The 22,873-nt window shown below is 56.2% G+C and overlaps 1 protein-coding gene across 1 annotated transcript in view; it reads left to right on the top strand.

Annotated features, from left to right (window-relative positions):
• The window catches only part of IFT140 (intraflagellar transport 140), a 71,161-nt gene that overhangs the window by 3,271 nt on the left and 45,017 nt on the right, over positions 1 to 22,873 (top strand). Inside the window, exons 3-12 of the mRNA XM_047097841.1 lie at positions 2,811 to 2,932; positions 3,048 to 3,190; positions 4,752 to 4,927; positions 5,901 to 5,992; positions 6,479 to 6,585; positions 7,164 to 7,309; positions 10,264 to 10,467; positions 10,602 to 10,674; positions 12,220 to 12,311; positions 22,198 to 22,325. Of these exons, the coding sequence (XP_046953797.1) occupies positions 2,811 to 2,932; positions 3,048 to 3,190; positions 4,752 to 4,927; positions 5,901 to 5,992; positions 6,479 to 6,585; positions 7,164 to 7,309; positions 10,264 to 10,467; positions 10,602 to 10,674; positions 12,220 to 12,311; positions 22,198 to 22,325 (1,283 nt within the window). The remainder of the gene's footprint in view (positions 1 to 2,810; positions 2,933 to 3,047; positions 3,191 to 4,751; positions 4,928 to 5,900; positions 5,993 to 6,478; positions 6,586 to 7,163; positions 7,310 to 10,263; positions 10,468 to 10,601; positions 10,675 to 12,219; positions 12,312 to 22,197; positions 22,326 to 22,873) is intronic.

Genomic DNA, 22,873 nt, shown 5'->3' on the forward strand with positions numbered 1-22,873 from the left:
GGCAGTTAGGTGACAGGTAGCAATGTGGGGAGCCTTGCAGGTTCCCGGAGCCAGTGCCAGCAGGGGTGGGGAACAGGGTTCCCCAACACCGAACACTAAGTAGTCCTTGTGCACGGGGTGCCCAGAATTCAACTCCATTCTGACACCGTGCACCTAGAGACAGCGCCAGGTCCCACGGGTCAAGGCCTCCGTCCCGCACCCCCACCCCGACCCGTGCTCCCGCCACAGGCCACAGAGTGGAGGGTCCTCCTCGGGCTCTTGCAGCCGGTTAGAGCGGCTCCCAGAGGCCAGGGAACCACGTACTCGCGCTTAGCGGTGTGTGGAGGATGCGATAAAGGACACGAGGCAGCAGCCGGATGAAGAGACGCACAGGGCACGTCCGGGGAGGGCGCAGAGCTCCCGAGTCCTCGAGTCCTCGCCGGGTGCCACTCCCCCCACCCCTCCCTGCCCGGAGGCCTGCGATCGCAGTCCTGGGCGTGCCACTCCCCCCACCCCTCCCTGCCCGGAGGCCTGCGATCGCAGTCCTGGGCGGTTATGGAGGCCTCGCTGGAGCCCTCTGACCCGTGGCGGGTCCTCCCGGCAGCCATCCCGCCCCTGGGCAGAGACCCAAAGTCACCTTCGTTAACGTGAGCGGAGACACCTCTGTGGCCCTTCTCACGGGAGATTCCGTGAACCGGTGGTGAGGGAACGTTTGGTCCTCTGAATGAGCGAGGACATATTTGTTATCAGTCAGGGTGTCGTGGGTCCTAATGTGTCACGGGTCACGTGAAGTGATGGTATGTCCCGACACTCACGTATCAACACACTGACTGCGCTTTCGTCTCGTACGACATTAGACTCTTGCTCGTGCGTGGGGCTGATTTCTTGTCTTCCGAGGTGACCTGTGTCTAGAGTGTATAAAACCGTGATGAATGTTGTCGCCACAAGGGAGACCGGGCGGCTCAGGTGTTGCCTCCGGTCTGGCACCTGGTTACCAGAAACCCGAGGGGGCTTTGCTGAGAGACTTTGTGTGTAAGTTGCCTTTTAAGGCCGACACTACAGCTGATCCTGGAACCACCTGGGAGTTAGGGGCATCAAGCCTCTGCCAGTCAGAGATCTGAGTATAACTTTGACTCCCCAGAAGCTTACCTGCTAACAGCCTCTGTTGACCCAAAGCCTGGCCAGTAACATAACAGTTGAATAACAACGTTTTACGCGCCGGGTGTATCATATACCGCGTGCTTACCATAAAGTAGGCTGGAATAAAGAAAACTGCAAAAAACTCACACGGCAGAGAAGATACGTTTACGGCACCATACCCTGAAAGTCCACCTATAAAGGACCCACCTCAAGACCCGAGTTGTTCGAGGGCCATCTGTATCTGGAAAGCACTTTCCCGTTTACGATGATATAGTGCTCTCGGGCCTGCGGGACGATCGGGGGCACGCTGAGAGAACAAAGGATGGGAAGAAGAGTGTGTGGCAGCCTCCTCGAGCGGGAGATGTGCCCTGACAGCTGCGTGGGCCTCCTTGCTGACGGATTCTATGGAAGTGGTGCCGTTTGGCAAAGCTCAGCATGCCTCCGCAGCCACGGAGGCCTCCTGGCCCGGGCCCGATGGCACCGTCTCCCCACCCGACCTCTCGCGCTCGTGAGCGCCCTAAGCTTGAGAGCTCGATGACTTAAAAATTGCACACGTAGTACGCCTGTCCCCAGGTGGTGGTTTCCTGGGAAAATGGCTGATCCCAGGACTGGGGCCGGGCCCTGAGCCCAGAGGATCCGGAGAGCCAGCAAGTAAGGGAAGTGCTCGCAGATCCCGCGGTCCGGGCTGGGTCGGAGGGACGCAGGAGCTAACGAAAGACCTCCCGGTGGCCAAAGCTGGAGCTCGAAAGTGAACCAAGTGGTGCTGGATTGTAACCCAAAGCGGAAAGTCACCGTCTGTGACATAAACAGGGGTATGAACCCGTGATGTAGTAATTAGTGAGTGGTGGAGAAGAGACAAATCTCTCGTCCTGAAGAACCCAAGCGATTATGTAGATGGTCCACACTCAAGAGGGTGACTTCGTTCCAAATAGTACGGGACGGAGAGGGGGGAGAAGCAAAGACTTCACCGTGGACGGGGTCACCCAAGGGACCTCACCGGGCGGAGAGGGTCAGCAGTGGCACGGATGAGGCTCGTCAGTGGCACCGATCACCCATGTGACGTGACGTGACAAGAAGGGCGCGCGGTCTCCGTGGCCTTCTCCCCAAACCTACAACCCAGCCCAGTTGCGAGAAGAGCGTCAGACGGGTCCCGACGGAGGGACGCCCCACATCATCCCTGACCAGTCCTGCAAGCTGGGGGGGTCAGAGACACTGTCCCGGCCCAGAGGAGCCTAAGGGGACGTGACGCCCAAATGTCCTGTGGCTCCTGGTGGGGGGGGGGGGAACCCAGGGAGAAAGTAAGTGTGAATAAAGCACGACTCTAGTCAATACAGTACGTCAGTGTCGGCTTGTTAAATCTGGGAAACGCACTATGCTAAGTAAGGTCTGCTCACGGGAGAAGTGAGAGGTGGAGAACAGGACTTCTCTGAATGATCTCTACTGCTTTTGATAAATCTGAGTCTATTCAAAAATTGAGTTTTGAAAGCTGGCTGTGTGGCAGGTGTTATCTGGGGGAGTGAGGGTGGCAGAGGGCACACGGAAGGCTCCTGTTCCTCCCACGTTCACGGCGCACACATAACAGTTTTGTGACGTGTCGTAAAAGGAACCGGCCTTTATTCTCTCGCACCACGTAACACTCCCACCGGTCACCGTAAGATTGTGTCTCCTTCACACGGTGTTGGGTTTTCCAGCTTGGTGTCCTGCTCTTGTGGAGGTTGGACCAAAGGGGTCGGGTACAAGGGCCTCCTCTGCTGAAGCACGACTACGGAAAACACCTAACCCACTGCATCTTCCGGCTCCCCCCTCCTGGCGAGTGAGTAAGAGCGCGGGGCTGGTGCGGGGCGGGCCGCGGGCACATCTGCAGTGACCACGCCTTCCTGTAAGGAACCTCTGGGAATCTGACTTCCTGTCGTGTCTGCCTTCCAAAGGGACCTCATTCAGCTGGCGAAGGCGGCTGTGAGTGGCGATGAGCGAGCCCTGGACATGTTTAACTGGAGGAAAAGCGGCTTTGGGAGTCTCCTGAAAATGGGCTCTCAAGAGGGACTGTCGTTCTTTGTCAGCCTGATGGATGGTGAGAATCTTAGGTGGGGATTCTAGGACATTGAAGCGTTTAGGGGCGTCTGGTAGGGACTGTGAACAAAGAGGTGATGTCTCTGCATAAAAAAGCAGTAGCCTGTGTGTGTGCCAGCCTTAGAGTGACGTGTCAGCGACGGCTGACCCATCACTGGCCATCACTGACCCAGCGTTCAGAGAAGGGCCTCACCTGGTCCTGATGGAGGCGGATGGGCTCGGCTTGTGTTTGGAGGGCTCTCAGGACGAGGCCCCGTTGGTACCTCACCCCGCCCCAGCTGCTCCCGTGTGCAGCTCCGGGCAGGGGGACGGTGCTGCCCTCTTGTTGTCCAGTCTGTGTGGCCCAGAAGCGCCCTGACCTGAGCTCTGGGGAGGGAGTGTGACAGGGCAGGACGGGCGGGGGCACCGTCTGTCTGGGTCCTGACTCCTCAGTGTGAGCAGGGACACAGGCACCCACGGCAGCAGATAAGTGCGGTATGGGGTGCGGGCAAAGAAGAAGGGTTACAGTCATGGGAGACACGAGTGTGCATGCCGCAGGAGTGAGAGCAGGGAAGGGGGGCTCACGACGGCTTCCACAGGGCGGGCCGCCGCGCAGCTCAGCCTTGACGGGAAGAAGAGAGCAGAGGGCAGCTGCCAGGGCTGGGCTTTGCCCTTGTTAGGGTAGAGATACCACTTGTTTCTGGAGGTAAAAAGAGACGGCTGATGGAGGGGGCTTGGAGGAGGTCCAGAGGGCCAGGCATGGTACAGAGCCGTGGGCGGTGCCGGGAGGAAGAGGCCAGCGCCAAGGCCCCCTTAGCAGGGAGTCGAGGAGATGATGTGGGAAGAAGGCCCAGTGGGCAGGGGTGTGCGGTGGGGACAAGCCTGGCTCTGGAAGTATCAGGCCTGCCCCTCCCACAGGAACTGTGGGCCTCGGGAGGGTCACCCTGTGCAGTCAGACCCCTGCCTGCGAGCTCGCGGGACACGTCAGCTGAGTGAACACGTGTGGGTGTCACCAAGCCTGCCACAGATGCTCGCTGAGGCGGTGCCGGCACGGTGACGTTGTGCTGACCGCGGGCCTCGGCACAACCTTGAACTTGTAAGGTTGAACGGGAAGTCACGTTATCCTTGGAAGCAGATGAGAGCAGACGGGGAGGGTGAGGAGGCTCCTGAGGGCAGCAGACGGGGCTGCTTGGCGGGCACTCACCGGAGGCTCCCCACCGACTCAGAAGGCTGAGGAGGGGCCGGCAGGCCGGGCAGAGCAGGGGAGGGAGGGCCTCTGGGTCGGGAGAACGCGTGTGGCTGCGGGAGGGCCGTGGCTCCAGGTCTCGGCGTCTGGGTGAGGGATGTGCACCTAATGTCAGCACAGCAGGGGGAACAGAGAGTTTTGAGGCCGCCCGGCAGGTGGGCAGGGCTGAGAAGTGAAGCTTATTTCAGACATGGCCGGGGAATCTGTGCAGACGGCTTTTCAATGTTTGGTTTGTAAAGTTTTATAATAGACGTGTTTATGCTTTGCAAACGCACCTAAGTAGCTACAGGGACCGCCGGCGAGTGCCCCCCACCTGGACTGACCCCTTTGCCCTTAGGGACGGTGCACTATGTGGACGAGAAAGGCAAGACCACCGAGGCAGCGTCCACGGACAGCTCGGTGCAGGCGCTCTTCTACCTGGAGAGGAGGGAGGCCCTGGTGGTGGTCACGCGGAGCCTGCTGCTGTCCCTGTTCGTGGTGAGGCCCGAGGGCGAAGCGGAGGAAGTGATGAAGGTAGGCGGGCAGCAGGGCGGCCGGGCCGGGCTTCACCCGACCTGAGCACCGCCGTCCAGGACCGTCACGAAGGTGACTCCGTTCCCAGGAGCTTTGCGGGAATCCGCCGACGGGCGGGGGCGGGAGAGGGCGGCCAGCTCGCAGCCTGGACACCCGGCTCTGACTAGGGACAACTGCTCACCCCGCAGCAGCAGCTCAGTTGACCTTCACGGTGGGAACGGGATGGGGGACAACGTCCTGCTTCCCACCCTTGTGCAGATGGGGCCCTCACTTCCCTCCGTCACAGCCGCCGCTGCCCCCCCTCCCCTGCACGCGCCCTGTTTTGCCCCAAGGCGTGTCAGTCGCCCTCCTGGGCAGCACACGTCCAGCTGTGGGGCTGCCGAGATCCAGCGAGGCCTGGAGCAGGTGTCTCAGCCCCATGTTGGCCACCGCTCTCGGCCTGCCGCTCAGCGAGGGCTGGTCCACCCTGCCTCTGGCCAGTCCCCTGGTTTGTACCAGCTGAGTCCACGTTCCTGAGAGAATTCTGAAATTCTCCTGACGATGATCCTGTAGGTTACCGAGCTGATTGATTTCTTGTGAATAGGTGTTTACACAATTACTTAGTGCCCCTGGCGCAGCAGTGGAAAATAGGGTCCTGAGTCATGTGGACCCGGGTCCAGATCCCCGTGAGCCTCTCACTGGCCGGGGGGCCCGGGCAGAACGGGGTCACGACACCTGCCCGAGAGCGTGTGGTCATGTCTGAACGGGGCTCGCCTTGGTAGTTGCTCTAGAAACGCGCTCACCATGCGCCATGCGTGGAAGCCACAGTCGTTAGCCATTTAACATACCACAGAGAGTCGTGTGGCTGAGTGGGCGTCGCCTTTCCATGTGTCTCCACCCACCCGGCTGGCACATCCCCACCAGGCCACCGCACACTGGACGCTCTGGGCTCCAAAGAGCAACGTGCTTCCTTCAGGTTGTTTCTCGTCATCAGGTCAAGTTGAGTGGGAAGACGGGTCACCGGGCAGACATCGCGTTGATCGAGGACAGTGTGCTCGTGACCGCCGTAGGGGAGCCCATCCTCAGGTAAGAGCCCGGATGCTCGGCAGGCACCGCCATCGAGGGTCAGTCCCTTTGGAGTCACATCCATACAACCAGCTCTGAGGTCAGAGAGTAGAGCACAGCACCGACCCAGGCGTCCCCTCTCGGCCCTCACCGGGCAGGCCCGTCCCGATTCCGACGCGTGGTTTTCTCGAGCCTGGCGTATGTGGAATCACGTCTTGGCTTATCTGCCTGCCTCTGCTCCATGTGATACTTGGGTTTCTCCCATGTTAATGCCTGTGGTTGGGGTCCCTTCGTTCTCGTTGTGACCTGGTGTGTCACGAACCCTGCTCCCTTTGAATATGAACAAGGCATCAAATAGATCTAAGCATAATGACGGTGGGCCTTTCGTGTCGAAGTCCCCTGGGCTCCGTCTGCTTCCCGATCGCTGTGCACATGGAGCAAGACCCTGGGAGGCGGGGAAGGGCGCGACATGGTCCCCTGAATGGCGCCATCTGCCTTTCATTGTAGATTCTGGGATTTGGAAGGAGGAGAGAATTACGTGCTGAGTACAGAAGAGAAGTTTGGTTTCGAGAAAGGAGAGAATATAAACTGTGTTTCTTACTGTAAAGTCAAAGGTGAGCCTTGTCGGGTGCTGGAGAGAGAGAGGCGGCCTCAGTCCTCGCTCTGTGGGCTGCAAAACGGCTGGTGGCGACTCAGAGAGCGGTAGATGGGTTGTAACTGTCAATCGCCTGAGCAAAGTCACTGGGGAGCGGGAAAATGACAGCACGTGAAGGTCGGCGGGTTTGCTCGACAGTGTGGCCACCGTGGGTACAGGCAGGTGACCCGTGTTCCCTCCTGAAACCGCGAGGAAAAGCGTGGGAAAGTAACGATACGCATGCATGTGCCTGTACGCACGTGTGCACGCGTGTATACACACGGAGGACAGGAAAACGGGCGACGAGCCAGGCCATCGTTTATTTTGCGCCTGCCGGGCACTGGGTGCCAGGCTAGCCCCGGAAGCAGCACCGAACGGGCACACAGGCCCCTGCTCTCGTGGAAAATTCAGAGGAGCAGCGCCAGCACCCCCGGCGCACGCGGGTGAGGGCGGGGCCGGTGCCGGAGCTCACCGGGCAGAGGGCTGGTTCGGATGTTTGAGAGCCTTTGCCCCTGCCTTTAACCCTTTCACCTCAGAGAGCTTCGTTTTTACCCGCAGGTCTCCTGGCAGCGGGCACCGATAAGGGGCGAGTTGCCATGTGGAAAAAACTGCCGGGCCCGCAGAGCGGCCGAGCGGCCGAGGGCAAGGACGGGTGGGCCGTTCAGACCCCCGCTGAGCTCGAAGGCAACATCATACACATCAAGGTACGCGGCACCGGGGCGCTGGGCACTCTCTCCACCCTGTGACGGCGGAGGACGTGATTGGCTTTGAACCTGCCAGTTCCTCAGCCTAGGGCCCTAGAAAAACAACAGAATGACTCTGAAGGCCTTTGGGGTTTCGGAACTGTGGATACGGGACTGTGGGTGTGTAGTCCTCGGTACCCGTGTTCTCCGTCCACCCACCCTCTCTCCGTCACCTCTCTCTACGCTGACAGCAGCTTTGTCGACATGGGTAACACCCTGGTTTTCCTTTCAGTGTATTCGGAGTGTGCACTCCTCCCCCTCCAACCCCCCATCCCCTGTCCTCTGTGCGCACACGCGCGCGCTTTCTGTCTCTGGGTTTGCCCGCACTTGGCGTGTCGTAGAGACGGAACCGTACAATCCACCGCTTTCCGTGTCCGGTCTCTGTCACCGAGCGTCATGTGTCCCCCGTCCGTGCCCGTTATGGTGCATGTGGGTGGTTCATCCCTTCCCACAGCTGAGGGGCGCCCAGTGCGGGCATGGACCACGTTTCGTTTCCGTTCTCCTTCCGTCCGTTCCATCGATGGACACATGGGTTGTTTCCACGTCTGCACTTGTTGTGACTCACGTGGCCATGAACGTTTGTGTACAAGTTTCTGTGTGGACATACGATTTCATTTCTCTTGGGCGTATGCCTTTTCTGCTCTTTTATTATGAATTGTCTCCCTGTCGATGGCCCGTATCTGGGGAGATGCAGTGTCACACCTTCCTTCGCTTCTCTAGGTGCCGTTACCTGTATTGTTTGAATATGTTTGTAGTGGCTGCTGTGAAGGCCTGTTAAACGTGACGTCTGGGCCTTCTGGCAGTTTCTGTTTGCTTTTACTTTCCAGGGTGTCTGTCATACCCTCCTGTTTTACGTGGCTCTCGATTTTTGGTTGCAAACCGTTCCTCTAGCCGCCCCCCCCCGCCTCTAGGGTTTCTTGCTGCCGCTTGTTTATTTGTTTGGTGGGTGGACCACCGCAGTGACGTCTCTGTCCCCTGGCGCAGCAGGGACCGTGAGGCTCTCTGACCGTCCTCTCCCTGATCTGCCGAACTTCGTGTCTCAGCCGCCCTCAGCTGCTGGCCAGTGGCTCTGGGCATCGATTGCCCCACGGTCCAGTCCCATCCGATTTGGGCAGGTGTGGTCTTTGAGCTCACGGTCGGTACTTCGTTGTGACCCAGTAAGGCCGCTCTAGGCGTGTCTGTCCCCCATTCCCTCTGGGCATCGGTCTGGCTTGTGGGGAGCTTGTAGCTCTCGTGAAGCTCCCAGCCTCCTCCCGATGCTCACACCCAAACCCCCGCTCTCTCCGAGAGCACCCTGAGGCTCAGACTTGCCCATGTTCTGTTTCCAGCGAGGTCACCTCCTCTGGGGAGCGCTTCGGAGCTCTGTTCCCATGGGCTGTCTCTCCTCCTGGGGGAAGAAAGTCTGAGTCCCCCCTCCAGGGCTCAGAATGGGGACGGTGGTCACTTCCGTGCAGTGATACCTTGCCTGCCCTGCGAGCAGGGAGCCGGGCTCCGCGGCCTGTGGTCTCCTCAGGCCGCCTCTCCCAGAGTGGAGCCCACGCACCATGAGCGAGCCGGGGTGCGGGCGTGGGGGCCCGGCATTCTCGGGCACCCCGTGAGCAGCAGGGACCCCACCCTCACAACGTGGAGCCGGGGGAGTGAGAAACGCCACCTGGGAGATGCTGTGGCCGCGATGAGACAGGGAGCCGACCTCCCGGCCACACCTGCCTGGGGGGGGGGGGGGAGGGAGGGCGCCACAGACGCTGCTGTTCCTGCCGGGTCCAGCGGACTTTCCTGAGGCCTTCTTCATTTGCCTCTTGCCCAACTTCCAGAGCGTTAGGTGGCCGTTGCCTCACACTTTCCTCGAGTTGTGCCCGCCCCCGCCTCAGGGCTCCTGACCTGCTGCCTCAGACCTGGTCCTCAGACCTGCGGTGTGCGGTCCTCTGAGACCAGATCTACCTGAGCGCAGCCGGGTCAGGACAGGAGGACACACGTGCTAAGTGGTCAGGGGCGCCATATGGCACTTTGGGGGCTACCCTTAGACCCTTGTGGCGCAGCCGGAGGTAAAAGTCGCTTCTCGGTGAAGTAGGGAGTTAAATATCTTACCGAGGCCGAAACGAATGGCTGCAAATAGCATAGATTATTATCAGGTCGGCAGAGAACGTACGACTTTCTCAGATTTGAAGAGATAGGAAGAGCCCTGCTAATTTTCCTGAAGAACTTAAAGAGAAACCAAGTAAGCGCTGAGACATTCCTTAAAGAGAGGCCTCGATCTTATAAAAGTATCATTTCTTCCCAAGTAAACTTACCCATTACATGTACGTCTGTGCAAATCATGACCTTTTTTTTTTTTCCCTTCCGGAGGAATTCAACAAAGTTAACTCCTCTGGGAGAGCACATGGCACATGGCTGAGGAAAACACGTACAGAATCAGGACATTTCCGTATCCCCGACCAGAACATATCTCAAAACTACAGCAATTAAAACAGTGCACGCTGGTCGCGAATGGGTAAACGTAGCCGTGGAACGGGATAGCGCAGCCAAAGCCAGACTGAGGTAGATTTGGAGGGTGATGTGAAGTTATCAAAGCAGGAGTTCGTGTCACCGGAGGAGAGCCACGCGATTTAATACACTGTGTCAGCCTGCTGTCCGTTTACAAAGACTAAACATCCCTAAATTGACAATTAACGGGTCAGAACAGACCGGAGACGGGACAGCCACGCCAGTGTCTCCCTGTCGCGTCACACCTCGAGCGTCCGCGTTTTACGGTTTTCTGTACAGCGCGTACTTTACGCATAAAAATCTGTAAATCGGTTTCCATAACGAGGGGAGGTAGTGCCGGGAAAACTGTCGACGCTCCGCGCGTGTGCCGCTGTCCTGACCGCGCCTCCCTCCTCTTTGCCCCACTCTCGTCTCGTCTGTGGCGCGGAACCCAGTGGGGCTCGCGGAAGAGCCTGCTGGCGGTCAACAGCATCAGCTCCGTGGTGATCCTCAGCGAGCAGGCCATGTGCTCACACTTCCACCAGCAAGTGGCCGTGGTGCAGACCTCCCCAAGCCTGCTCAGCGTGTCCTTCCTGTCCACGGGCGTGACGCACAGCCTGCGCACAGACATGCACATCCGCGGGGTGTTCGCCACCAAGGTGACCGTGCGGGGGACGCTGGGCTCGGCCGGGCTCTTCGGTGTGGACAAAGGACCTGGCCAGCTGTCTGGGTCACTCGGGGCGGTAAGGGTGCCGGTGGCAGGTTGCTTTATGATCTCCGTGACTCTCTATAGGATGCTGTTGCTGTCTGGAACGGGAAACAGGTGGCGATCTTCGAGCCTTCTGGAGCCACGTTACGGAATGCAGGTGAGAGCCTTGTCCCCCCACGGGGGGCTCACAGCACCCTGCTTTTATCTTCTCGCCATCTAACAGGGGTGCTGGTGCCCGTGGTGTGGGCCCTGGCCCAGGGCTCCGGCCCTTCACTGATGGGCGGCACCCTACCAAAGCCAGCGGGGGTGGCCCGGAAGCCCTCCTGGGCGCCGGGACAGTGAACAGCCGCAGTGCTTTCTGGGGAAGGGGGTTGCTACGATAACCCGGCTTCTGAACTGGTTCCCGACCCGCTCAGAGCAGGAGCCCCGTGGCACCTTGACCAAAGCCAGCCTGTGTCTGGAAACGTGAGATGGGCTGTCAGAGACGCTCTGTCAGCCTCCGCCTCCTTCTCACGGGCGCCTTTCCCTCACTCTTCACAGGCCTGCGGGAGTGTCCTGGGGCTGCTGTGACAGTGACCACAACCTAGGCAGAAATTTTCTCTCTCACAGCCGTAGAGGTCAGGAGTCCAGACTCACTTTCCCCGGGGCCAAATCGAGGTGCCGACAGGCCGCGCTACCCCCTGAGCACTTGGGGAGTCTGTCCCTCGCTTCTTCCAGCGTTTGGCGGCTGCTGGCCATCCTTGGCTTGGGCCCCACCGTTCCAGGGCCTACCCGCACCGTCACCTCGTTCCTGTTGCAAATCGGCTCCCACTTACGGGGACGCTTGTGGTTGCCTTTAGGGCCCACCTGAGTCATCCGGGATAATCTCCCCATCTCACAACCCTCCAGCTTTGCCCTTATCCTCACATTCACGGCTCCAGGGATGAGGACCTGACAGCTCTGGGGGTCGTGTCCAGCATACCCGAACGACCCTCGGGATGCGCTTCTCGGCCGGCTCTCCTATACGGTTGTCATGTCCACCCGTGCTGACCCCACGGGTCCGATCATCGCGTGCTCTGGGAGGCTCTCCCTGTGGGCTTGTCTGAGCCGCTCTCGCGTCCCTGGGGGTGTTGCTCCCTCACCCCAGAGGAGGCTGTCCCCGCTTCCCAACCCCTCCCTCCTTTTCTCCTCTAACACTTCATTGCCTGAATTTTCCTAGAAGACTTTTCCTGCCCTGCCTCGTGTTCTGGCCTCACTTAACGTCCTCTCTTCCAGGGCAGACCCCCTCGGGGCAGGGATGAACTTCTTGCCTCACGGGAACACAGCACGGCAGGTGCTGACGTATTTTCTGTCTCGTGTGTGTCATCACCTCCCTGACTAGATAAGAACCGGTCTAGACCCAGAGACTAGGGCTGGTGGCCTCCAAAGGTCCACCTAGAGTGGACGGACACCTGCTTGAACAGCCGCACCAGCTACTAGTTGGAGGAGAGAGGAGACGGCTAGTGAGTGGGGCAGGGCGGGGTCCCTAGTGCCGCAGCCCCGCACCAGCCCCGGGCCTGCACGCGCCGTCCCCGTGCCTCGGGCCTCGCTTTCCCGCAAGAACGCACCCCTCACTGCGCTGTGGTGAGGGCCGGGGCGAGAAGGAAACGTGCGTGAGGAGCTGAAGTGTGAGCACGTGTGCAAAGGTGGGCTGCCGTCGTATCCTGTTCATCTCTCGTCCTAGGAACCTTCCTGTGTGAATCTCCAGTGTTAGCCATGCACGAGGAAAACGTTTACACCGTGGAGCCAAACCGAGTTCAAGTTCGAACCTGGCAGGTAAATCATTGCTCTGGAGCGAGAGGGTTTGATGGTAAAGCAACTAGAACGGTGTAAACGGCCATCTGTCAGTCCAGCCACAGCCACTTACGGACTGCACGCGGCCAGACCGTAGTCCCCCGGCCCGGTGCTTGGTGGTAAACCGGACCCCAGGCTGGCTGCTCCACCGGTGACTGCCGGGATTGGTGATATCGGGGGGCGGGGCAACGGCCCCGCACAGTGATAAGGACTGGGTCGCTGGACCCCGAGGCCGCGGGCTGGAAGTGGGAGGAAACGTTTGCCGCAGTTAATGTCCATCCTGAAGGCTCTGGACAGGCCCTGCCCTGCACGTTGTGTCCGTATCCCAGACACGCGCAGGAGCCCGGGGCTGACCGGGTGCGTTAGTTTCCTGAGCCTGCCATCCCAAAGCACCATAAATCGAGCGGCTTAAGGCCATAGAAATTTACTTTCCGCAACCCAGGGGTGGGCAGGGCTGGCTCCTTCTGAGGTTCTGAGGGAGCGTCCATCCCACGCATCCCCTGCTTCTGGCGGCCCCGGCGTGCCTTGCTGTGCGGATGCATCGCTCCGTCTCTGCCTCTGTGTTCACTTGGCCCTCTTGTGTCCGTGTCTTGTTCTCTGTGTCTTAGAAGGACGCTTGTCCTCGGATTTAGGGCCACCCTAATCCAGAGCAGTCTTCTCTTGAGATCCTTAATTCCATCTGCAAAGACCTTTTTTCCAAAATAAGGTCACGGTCACAAGTTCCAGGTGGACAGATTTAGGGGCCACCACTCAGCCCGGGACACGCAGCAGCGTTGTGCCGAGGTCGGGAAAACTTTCACGGCCCCGGTCTCAGCTCTTAGTGGGACTGCGTCGTCTGTCTCTGAGTCCTTTGCTGGGATCCGTGTTCGGTTTCTGTGGGCTGCAGTTCGCCTGCGCCGTGTCATCCACTGCTCACCCTGCGTGCCGCAGATTTCCAAGTTCTTCCTGGTGGGGCTCAGGGCGGGTGGGAAGTGCCCCTCGGGGAGGCCCTGGAGTAGAGCCTCACGTGGGGATGCCGCCCCCCGCCCCACCTCCGCCGTGAGGTCCTCAACCTGTTTGAGGTGGGAGGGGAGGCAGAGAGAGAGCTGCAGGGAAGGAGGCCAGAGCCCGCTGCCGCTGGCATTGGTTGGGGACACCTGTTGAGGCCAGGAGGGGCCATGTTAACAGCCCATGAATGGCGCAGCTATGTGAGCACAGGTGGCCCGCGGGCCCCGCTGTAGGGTTGGGGGGTGGACGGCCTCATCGGGGAGTAGCAGAGAATTGCATCCGGGATGAGCAAGTTACAGCAAAACCACAGCAAGTCTGCAGAACCGGGAGAGGAGGCTCTTCTGCGGGTGCGGGGAGGCTGTTGTAGACAAAACGTCCCCTGGGGTGAGCTGGGGGCTGGGCTGTTGTGGGAGGGGACCTCCCTCCTGCTGGGGTAGCTGTCTACGCTTGAACAACTTATAGGCAAGGGGGCCAAGCCCCCAAGCAGTCAAAATCCACATGTAACTAGACTCCCCAAAACTCTGGTGCCCGGAAGCCTTACCAGTAGCACGGTTGGTTAACGCATATTTTGTAATACGTGTTGTACTACACTTGATCTTAGCCGAAAGGCCAAGAAGCAATTATCTGTGTTACATACTGTATTTTGACAATAAAGCAAGCTAGGGAAAAGAGAAGAAAATCACAAGGAAAATATCTTTAGTCTGTACCATATTTACAAAGAAATGTGCAGGTCAGTGTGTAAGTGGACAGCGCGGCTCAGAGCCCTGTTGTCCAAGGGCCAGCTGCGTATCCACTTGCACGGTTGGTCTCTTCCTGTGGAGTCTGCAACCGACCTGGCAGGTGGGGCTGAGAGCGCCCCCTGCCGGCCTCCTGACTTTTTTTTTTCTAACATTTATTTTTGAGAGAGAGAGAGGAAGATACAGAATCTGAGGCAGGCTTCAGGCTGTGAGCTGTCAGCACAGAGCCCGATGTGGGGCTTGAACTCACAAACCGTGAGATCACGACCTGAGCCGAAGTACGATGCTCAACTAACTGAGCCACCCAGGCGTCCCCCGACTCCATTTTCTAAACGAGGTTTCCCTTTATTCTCACATTTCCCCTTTTTGATCAAGATCTTTCTTTGAAAGCATCACTGATCAAGTCACGTTTTCCATATTTAGTGGTCCTGTTCCTCCGTGCCAGAAAGGACCTTGCCTGGTTGTCCTGTCCCACATCACAGGTCAAGTGCATAGCTTGCTGCAAACCACTTAGGGCCACGTTTCAGTAACACAGAAGGTCAGGAGGCGGAGAAAGGCAGCCTGAAGGTACACAAGCCTAAAGTTTGTACGGTTCCAGTGCCGTAAGCCTTGGAGATCATCTCCTTGTTGGGTACGTCGTGTTTTAAAAGTTTGAAGAAGTAACAAAATACAGACCTTAAGATAACATACAAAAGAGGAAGTAACACGATAAGGCCAAATCATATGACGAGCCAGGACCAGGTGTGAAGGGAGCCGACTGAAATACTTACCAGCACTTACTCTGACGTAGGGGGAAGGGTTCTCCCTGCGGAAGCAAACTGAGGCCGTGTCTTCCTCCTGAAATCTCCCTCGACGACAGCCACGAGGGCAGCACAGCGGGCCCGCAGGGGCACCCTGAAAGAATGAGCTGTGCATCTGGGAGGATACAGTGCAAGCAGAGAAAGAAAGCAATAGATGAACTTCTTGCAAAACGGCAAAACTTCAAAGACGTCTTAAATCAGTACTGTCATCTCAAACGCGCTGTGTGGAACCAGAGGTGTTCTCACGGATACAACACGTACACTTGTAAATTCAGACACCGTGAATCTGGGTAATAGTTTCGACGAAGGAAAGACTTCTGCAAATTCTGAACCTTCTCGCTCTTCAGAAAACATTTGTGAAAATGAAAGATTCATGTGTCATTGGATCATGACGAGGCTTCAGCGAAAGGCCATAAACGAAGAGGTTTGCCCTTTCTCGAGGGTGTGGGAAATGCAGACGAAAGCGTCCCTGTCATGAAAGACAGCAGCTGCAGCGGCGAGGAGAAGGAGCACGGGCCTGGGCTGCACGTCTTGGCAAAGCGGTCTCGTCCGCCTCAGTTCCAGGAAATCTGTGCTCTCAGGTCACCAGATGGCACGCAGGGCCACTCGGGGTTCACTGCTTCGTTTAGATGCGTCACATGAATCCAGAGTCTATTTCCTGTAGTTCGGCAGCACAAAGGCTGGTTACCCATGGCTGATAAGAACCTTTCCAGTGGGGAAGAAAGTCTTTCTGGAGGCTTCTTTTCTGACAGCCTCCAGGTGGCAAGGCTGATCTAAGGTCACCGTCTCCCAGGAGCGCACGGTGAAAAGATTGCTCTGTCAAAGCATGGTTCTTTTTAATGGAAGCATTTAGGCCTTTACAACATTGAAGTGCATCTCCTGTTATCAGCTGTGGGTCAGAGGTGGCAGGGGCCAAGTGCACTGACACCCTGTGACGACCTCACAGGGTGAGAGCCTAGGAGTCCCCACGGCGGGGGATCTCAGATATAGGACCAGCCACAGTGCTTTAGGCCACGATGGTTGGAGGGCCTCTACGCATTTTGCCAACTGAGTCTTAGCGGTGCCGTTAGGTGAATGTGACTCACCCACGGTGACGACGCTGCACAACCAGCCAGACAGGACAGACTCACTGCAGCGCCCGCCTGGGAAATGGGTCCCCTGGTCACTGCATAGCTGGAGAGCGGTTCCATAGGGGTAATGTTTTCTGACAGAATTTTAGCCACAGAAATGGCAGGGGCCTGTGTGCAAGGAAAACTTCGGCCCAGTGAGAAAAGATACGGACCGTGACCAAAACATATTACGTCCATGAGACGAGCACGTTTTATGAAACGAGCAGGCTTCTCCAGATTATATGTTTGACAGGCAGGGCGAGCGAGGCGGGCACTTCTCGTGGCACTTCTCTTAATACTTCTCCATGTTTGTTCATGAACCTTATCATTTTGTGAGTAAACCAGTGGTTTAATACGTGTCTGGTGGTAACAAGTGGGACTTTGGAATTTCTGGCGGGGCCGGGGTGTTACTTGGTCGAACTTTTATCAAACCGACAATTACCAATGTTTCCAACATTGTCTTTCTCTTCTGGGGCCAATCGTTGGGCATCTCTGGTCAGTTGTTCCAGATCGTCATTTGGAAGAACATCCCTTTGGAAAATGACTGAGGTCTAGCTACCGGCCTCCCTGACAGCGGCACTGTTGGTGGAAATAGCAGCCTAGTGGTTTCCTTTGGCCTCCAGGGAGCCAAGTCTTGAATGCCCTTAACGACAGTCAGAGCTGCTGGCCGAAGTGAGGCTTCTAATACATTTCAGACGTAGGAGCCATCTGAAATTTCATCCCCATTGGAGCTAAGGAAATCTTGTAGGTCCCGGAACGTCTCCGGATCCCAGGCGGCCCCGAAGGCACACCGAGTGTTGGCGTAAATGTGTGCGGTTTTACCCCGGCTGAGGTCCGAGCTCCAGGACGGGCCTGTGGCAGCCTGTTGGGCTGAAGCAGCAGGCGGTAAAGCAGCCGCCTCGATGGCTGCCACGGGAGTTGCTGTAGCAGAACTGGCACGGTGCCCGCCGCTTCCCTCCGCAAACCATGAAAGTGCGCGTTGGTTGGACGAGTTTCCTGTCACTTGTGATGGGCAAGGTGATCTGTCCGCGTCAAGCAGTCATGAGGGGTTTCATGTGCGTCCAGGTGGAGTCCTCGTTCTGAGATCGGATGCCCAAAGCGTCGAGCCTGAGTTTGAGCAAACTGCAACCTTTCTTTGGAGACTTTGTCTCTGTTTTTTTTTTTAAGTTTATTAATTTTGAGAGAGGAGAGAGAGAGACTGCGTGTGAGCAGGGGAGGGTCAGAGCGGGAGAATCCCAAGCAGGCTCCGTGCTGTCCGCGCAGAGCCCGACGCGGGGCTTGATTTATGATCGGTGAGATCGTGACCTGAGCTGGAATCAACAGTCGGACATTTAGCCACCTGAGCCACCCAGGCGCCCTGGAGACTTTGTGTCTTTAAGACCAGAAGTTTTAACAGGTGAACGCTGTTTCCCACGAGGAGAAGCAGAAGCAAAGCAAATCCTCTACATGCTGTAACAGCCCAGAGTCTCCAGAAAACTGCATCCAAATCCGCTTTAAAGGTTTGCGAAAAGGAGGAAGGACACTCTGAGAAACACTGGGGCATTGCTGGCTATCCTCGTCAACTAGAATACTAAAAACGCACACATCAATTGCGGTGAAACTTTGGGTTGCGATGGATGTTGGCATAGGAGGGTTGGGAACAAGGGGGTGCCCAGGGGCAACTCATTTATTGTTTCCAGCTCAACAGACCGACACGCTCAGCCACTGGTTTTTCTCACAGGTAAAACGGGGCTGTTACAGGGTCTCGTCCAGGGGATAACAAGGCCCTGAGCCTCGTAAGTCATCATAGGTCTCGTGCCTTGAAGGACATCTATATTTGAGGGTCCTGTTCCGGGGACAGGTTGTGAGGAATCCGTTTGAATCTTGATGGCACATGCAGTATGGATTCCGCCAATGTCGGTTGAGGATTTTGCTTATAAAGGGGATAGTAGCTCCTCCAATAGGGACAAGTAACCAGTGTCCCCAGACTCGGCCCCGGTGCCATCAGAGAAGGAGCTAATAAAAGACGCCAAAGGGTCTTTTACTTTGAGTACTGCTGTCAAATTGAGAGTTAATTCCCCCTTTTGGGAGAAAAAAAATTCTAGCCTGATACTTTCCTGAGAAAGCTTGACCCAACAGATGACTAGTCAGAGGAAGTAAGGAGAAAGGGTGTGTGTCTCTCACAGGACCTAGACAAAAGGAAAGGGGCTCAGGGACAGGAAACTGTTGGGCTCTATTGGGACCACCCACTATTTGAACTGTTTTGGTATTCCAGTATTCTAAGGCCGGGGCAGCTTCACAGCAGTGAAGTTGAACGGGAGTGTGGCCCCGGTGTCAGTAAGGACAGAGGGTCGTTCCCAATTTGGAGAGTAGTTTGAGCCAGTTAAGAGGGAACATTGGGAAGAGCCCCTGTACCTCTTTGGAGCCCCATTACTGGCAATTAGGAGGGCCTGGAAAGGCTGGCCGGAAGGCTGAAGGTGCCTGGTGTGCTTCAGCCCGTAAGTAGTAACAGTCTTTTCCAGTGTCCCGGCCCTTTGCAGTAATACCAAAAAACAGGCGTATTTGGTTCTGTCTAGAGGCCTTCGTTTGCCACAGTTGAAAATTAAGAATTTTAGCAGTTTTTCTTTTAGGCGATTCATCCAGGATGCACCCTGGCTGGTTTGCCAGATAACTCCATGTGGAGTGGATGTCATTTCCCATTCCATCCTGGTTGTAACTAAGACCCGGGTTCAGTCTGTGAAATAAACAGAGTTAAATGCGACCCAGGTGGGCTCGACATCTAAAGACCAGAGGGGCACCTGCGTGGTGGCTCAGTAGGTTAAGCGTCCGACTCTTGATCTCGGCTCTGGCCATGATCTCATGGTTTCGTGAGTTCAAGCCCCACATCGGGCTCTGTGCTGACCACATGGAGTCTGCCTGGGATTCCCTCTCTCTTAAAATAAATAAACACTTAAAAACATTTTTTAAAGAAGACCAGTATTTTCTTTGAAAGCGATCTGAAGTCAATTATAATAGTTTTAAAAAATTTTTTTTAATGTTTATTTTTGACAGAGAGACAGAGCATGAGCGGGGGAGGGGCAGAGAGAGAAGGAGACACAGCATCGGAAGCAGGCTCCAGGCTCTGAGCTGTCAGCACAGAGCCCAATGTGGGGATTGAACTCATGAACTGTCAGATCACGAACTGAGTCAAAGTTGGATGCTTAACCGCCTGAGCCGCCCAGGCGCCCCTGAAGTCCATTGTGATAGTTAATGAACAGGTTCATCAGCCCTTTTTATGTTCTCTTTTTGCAAATATGAATTTTATTCCAATCAACAGGCTTGGGAAGAGCTACTGTAATTGCTTGGTGATTTCCAGTGAGTGTTCTAGCACCTTGCAAAATCACAGAGTTTAGTTTTTCTAAATCCCTTTCGGAATGTTCCCATCGGGCTAGGTTCGTCCAGTATTTGGCCTGGGCTCATGCACTAAATGATAAAAATAAGAAACCAGGTTGGTAAGTTCGAATAAATGTTAAATTATTCAACAAACCTATGGCGGGGCAGGTCCCAGTCACTTTAGGAAACTGCACCTAAGGCTCACGATTCATCCTTGGGCCACGGAACATAAAAAATTCAAGGTTTATTTGGATCTTCGGAAGCCTTAACTTTAAGGAGGCAGGTGTGAATAGTTCAGGAGTGGAGGGAGACTCAGAGGAAAAGGGAAGTTTGACAAAAGGATTGGAGTGAGGGAGCAGCACTGTGTGGGAGTGGGGGCAGGTGCAGAGTGAGGAAGAGAAAGTGGCCCCAGAGCTGGGGCCCAAGCACAAGGTGGCTGTCAGCCTGGGGATAAGGACCACCGGGGGAGAGGAAATAAGAGTCCTCAGAGGCCATTTTGACTTATTTCAGTTGTTTGTCTGCCTCAGTTAATTCAGAAATGGTATTTTTGTAAAGAGGCAAACTGAGAATCCTGAAAACGTCTGCAAGTGTCAAGGCACCGATTAAGGTGGGCACCCCGTTCAGGCTTGTGTGTTTCGAGGTTGTTTTTGATTTTTTCGAGTTGGAGCTTTGTGATTTAATTTTGAGCAAAACAATTTGAGGAAGATCAAACGTTCCCCATAATGGCTTTTGAAGTTAGAAATTATTTTTCGTTAAGTCTGTCCATTTGGTTAGAAATCCCATTAGGAGGGGGCATAGTTTTTAAACGTGGGTCCAGTCAGGATCCCAGAAAGGAGGGGCATGGCATGACCTCAAGAGCATTTTGGTGCCTAGGATCCTATATCTTACGAGCTTTTTTTCTAAAAAAAAAAAAAAAAAAAAAAAAAAAAAAAAACCTAAACAGTTGCAAAAAGAAGTTGGACCAAAGGCCAAACAACTCTCAAAAAGGACAAAGCCTTAAAACATCTCAAGTAAGCCCGGAGAGCTCAAAACACAGAGCAAGGCTCAAAATCCAGGAGCAAACCTACCCTCCAACCCCAAGGTGGGTGGCACACTTCGGGGAGCCCAGTGGGCTCTGTGGGCACCGGCACCTGTTTGCTCAACAGCCTGGAGTCACTGGGAGTCTTCTCCTCGTGTTGATTTTCACAGGGTGGTCAACATGCTGAGAAAGGATGAAAGGCATACTGGGAACGGGAGCGTGGCCTGCTGGGAAAGGGTGAAAGGCACACTGGGAACGGGAGCGTGGCCTGCTGGGAAAGGGTGAGAGGCATACTGGGAACGGGAGCGTGGCCTGCTGGGAAAGGGTGAAAGGCATACTGGGAATGGGAGCGTGGCCTGCTGGGAAAGGGTGAAAGGCACACTGGGAACGGGAGCGTGGCCTGCTGGGAAAAAGGGTGAAAGGCCTTCTGTGAAACGTGGAGACGACTGACAAGCCCGCTGACGGCCTTAGGGTCCTCCAACAACAGACAGGCTGTAGCTGGGTGTGAATTTTCTAACTAAAAGGCATATGTCCCTGTGGAAACTCGTAATCAACGTGCAGTAGCTCTCGGGTTTGGAAAGCCTGGGGGCGTCTCTGCACACCGTGCTCCCACTCTTGAGGACGTACACACGCACACCGCGGTTGTCGTTGCCTCTTTGAGACGACGCCGGCTGCCATGCACCGTCCACTTCTCTAGGGGGACTCCTTTCCGGGCCGGGAGGTGGCGCTCCACTCGCCCCCGGTGCTTTCTGCTGTTTGGTGTCGGTGAGGGCACCTCGATTACGGGGGCCCGAGCTTCCGAAAAAGGGGCTGGTGGGGGCGGAAGCAGTGGGAGAGGAGGCAGGAGTACCGGCTGGCCTGACTAAAGGCCCTCACCCGAAGCCCGTGGGGGGTGTGAAGCCCGGAGGGATGGGGACAAGCATTCCGGCTTTAGTTTTGTTACTTTCTGCTGGAAGATGGGTTTTGTGTGTGAGCGGCGTGGTGGGGGGGGAACTGCCCGCAGTGAGGTCAGGTGGGCGGGGCCACAGTGCGGTCCGAGGACCTGGAGCCAGGCAGCTGGGAACTGAGGCCACAGCCGGGGAAGGGGCCAAGCAGTGCTTGGGGGTGGTGGCAGTTAGGTGACAGGTAGCAACGTGGGAAGCCTTGCAGGTTCCCGGAGGAACAGGGTTCCCCACCACCGAACACTAAGTAGTCCTCGTGCACGGGGTGCCCAGAAGTCAACTCGGTTCTGACACCATGCACCCAGAGACGCGCCAGGTCCCACGGGTCACGGCCTCCGTCCCGCACCCCCACCCCCACCCGTGCTCCCGCCACAGGCCACAGAGTGGAGGGTCCTCCTCGGGCTCTTGGAGCCAGTTAGAGCGGCTCCCAGAGGCCAGGGAACCACGTACTCGCGCTTAGCGGTGTGTGGAGGATGCGATAAAGGACACGAGGCAGCAGCCGGATGAAGAGACGCACAGGGCACGTCCGGGGAGGGCGCAGAGCTCCCGAGTCCTCGAGTCCTCGCCGGGTGCCACTCCCCCCACCCCTCCCTGCCCGGAGGCCTCGCTGGAGCCCTCTGACCCGTGGCGGGTCCTCCCGGCAGCCACCCCGCCCCTGGGCAGAGACCCAAAGTCGCCTTCGTTAACGTGAGCGGAGACACATCTGTGGCCCTTTTCACTGGAAATTCCACGGGTTTCGGCAGCCGTGAACACCACACACCCCTGAGCCTTCCCTGTGTAGTGTTAGAATCTGCTAGGTTCTGCGCGTCTTACCTGAGAGCCTGCTTAGTGCAAACACGATTACCTGTGAGTAATGTTCAGTACCAAAAGTAAGATGCTACGTGCACGCTGCTTCCCTTAATCATTCTCCTTTCCTTTTCCTCAGGGGACCGTGAAACAGCTCCTACTGTTCCCAGAGGCAGAGGGGAGCCCATGCTTCCTTGACATCTGTGGAGATTTCCTGGTTGTGGGGACAGACTTGGCTCACTTTAAAAGCTTTGATCTTTCCCGAAGGTACGGTCTCTGTCCAAATAAAAGTATAGATGTATATCGGGAGATATTGCGGGTTCAGATTGAGGCCATTGCAATAGAGTGAATTTCTCAATAAAGCGAGTCAGATTAATTTTTTATTTTCTCGGTACATGTAAAAGATAGGTCTGTTCTCTAGTCAAGTGTGCAGTAGCATTATGTCAAAAAAAAATGTTCGTGCCTAAAATAAGAAAGCGGTTTGTTGCTAAAAACCGCCGACCGTCACCTGAACGTTCAGCACCTGTGAGCACAGGTCACTGTAACAAATATGCCAACGATGAAAAGGTTTGAGATAAGGCAAGAATTACCAGAATGGAACCTGAAGACACAAAGTGAGCAAATGATGTTGGCAAAACGGCACCGACTGACTTTTTGACCACGGGGTTGCCGCAGACCTTCCGTTTGTAAAAAACACAGTGTGTGGGACGGGCAGTAAAGTGAGGTATGTCCGCACACTTTATAAAAACTAACCAGGAGACAGCGTGGCGGGCAGAAATGGACAAGAGTCATTTCAACGTTAACGTACCGCTGAA

The sequence above is a fragment of the Lynx rufus genome, unplaced genomic scaffold (assembly GCF_022079265.1).
Source record: "Lynx rufus isolate CCGP_SWC_20201006 ecotype Redwood Valley unplaced genomic scaffold, mLynRuf1.p SCAF_43, whole genome shotgun sequence".
NCBI classification, from domain to species: domain Eukaryota; kingdom Metazoa; phylum Chordata; class Mammalia; order Carnivora; family Felidae; genus Lynx; species Lynx rufus.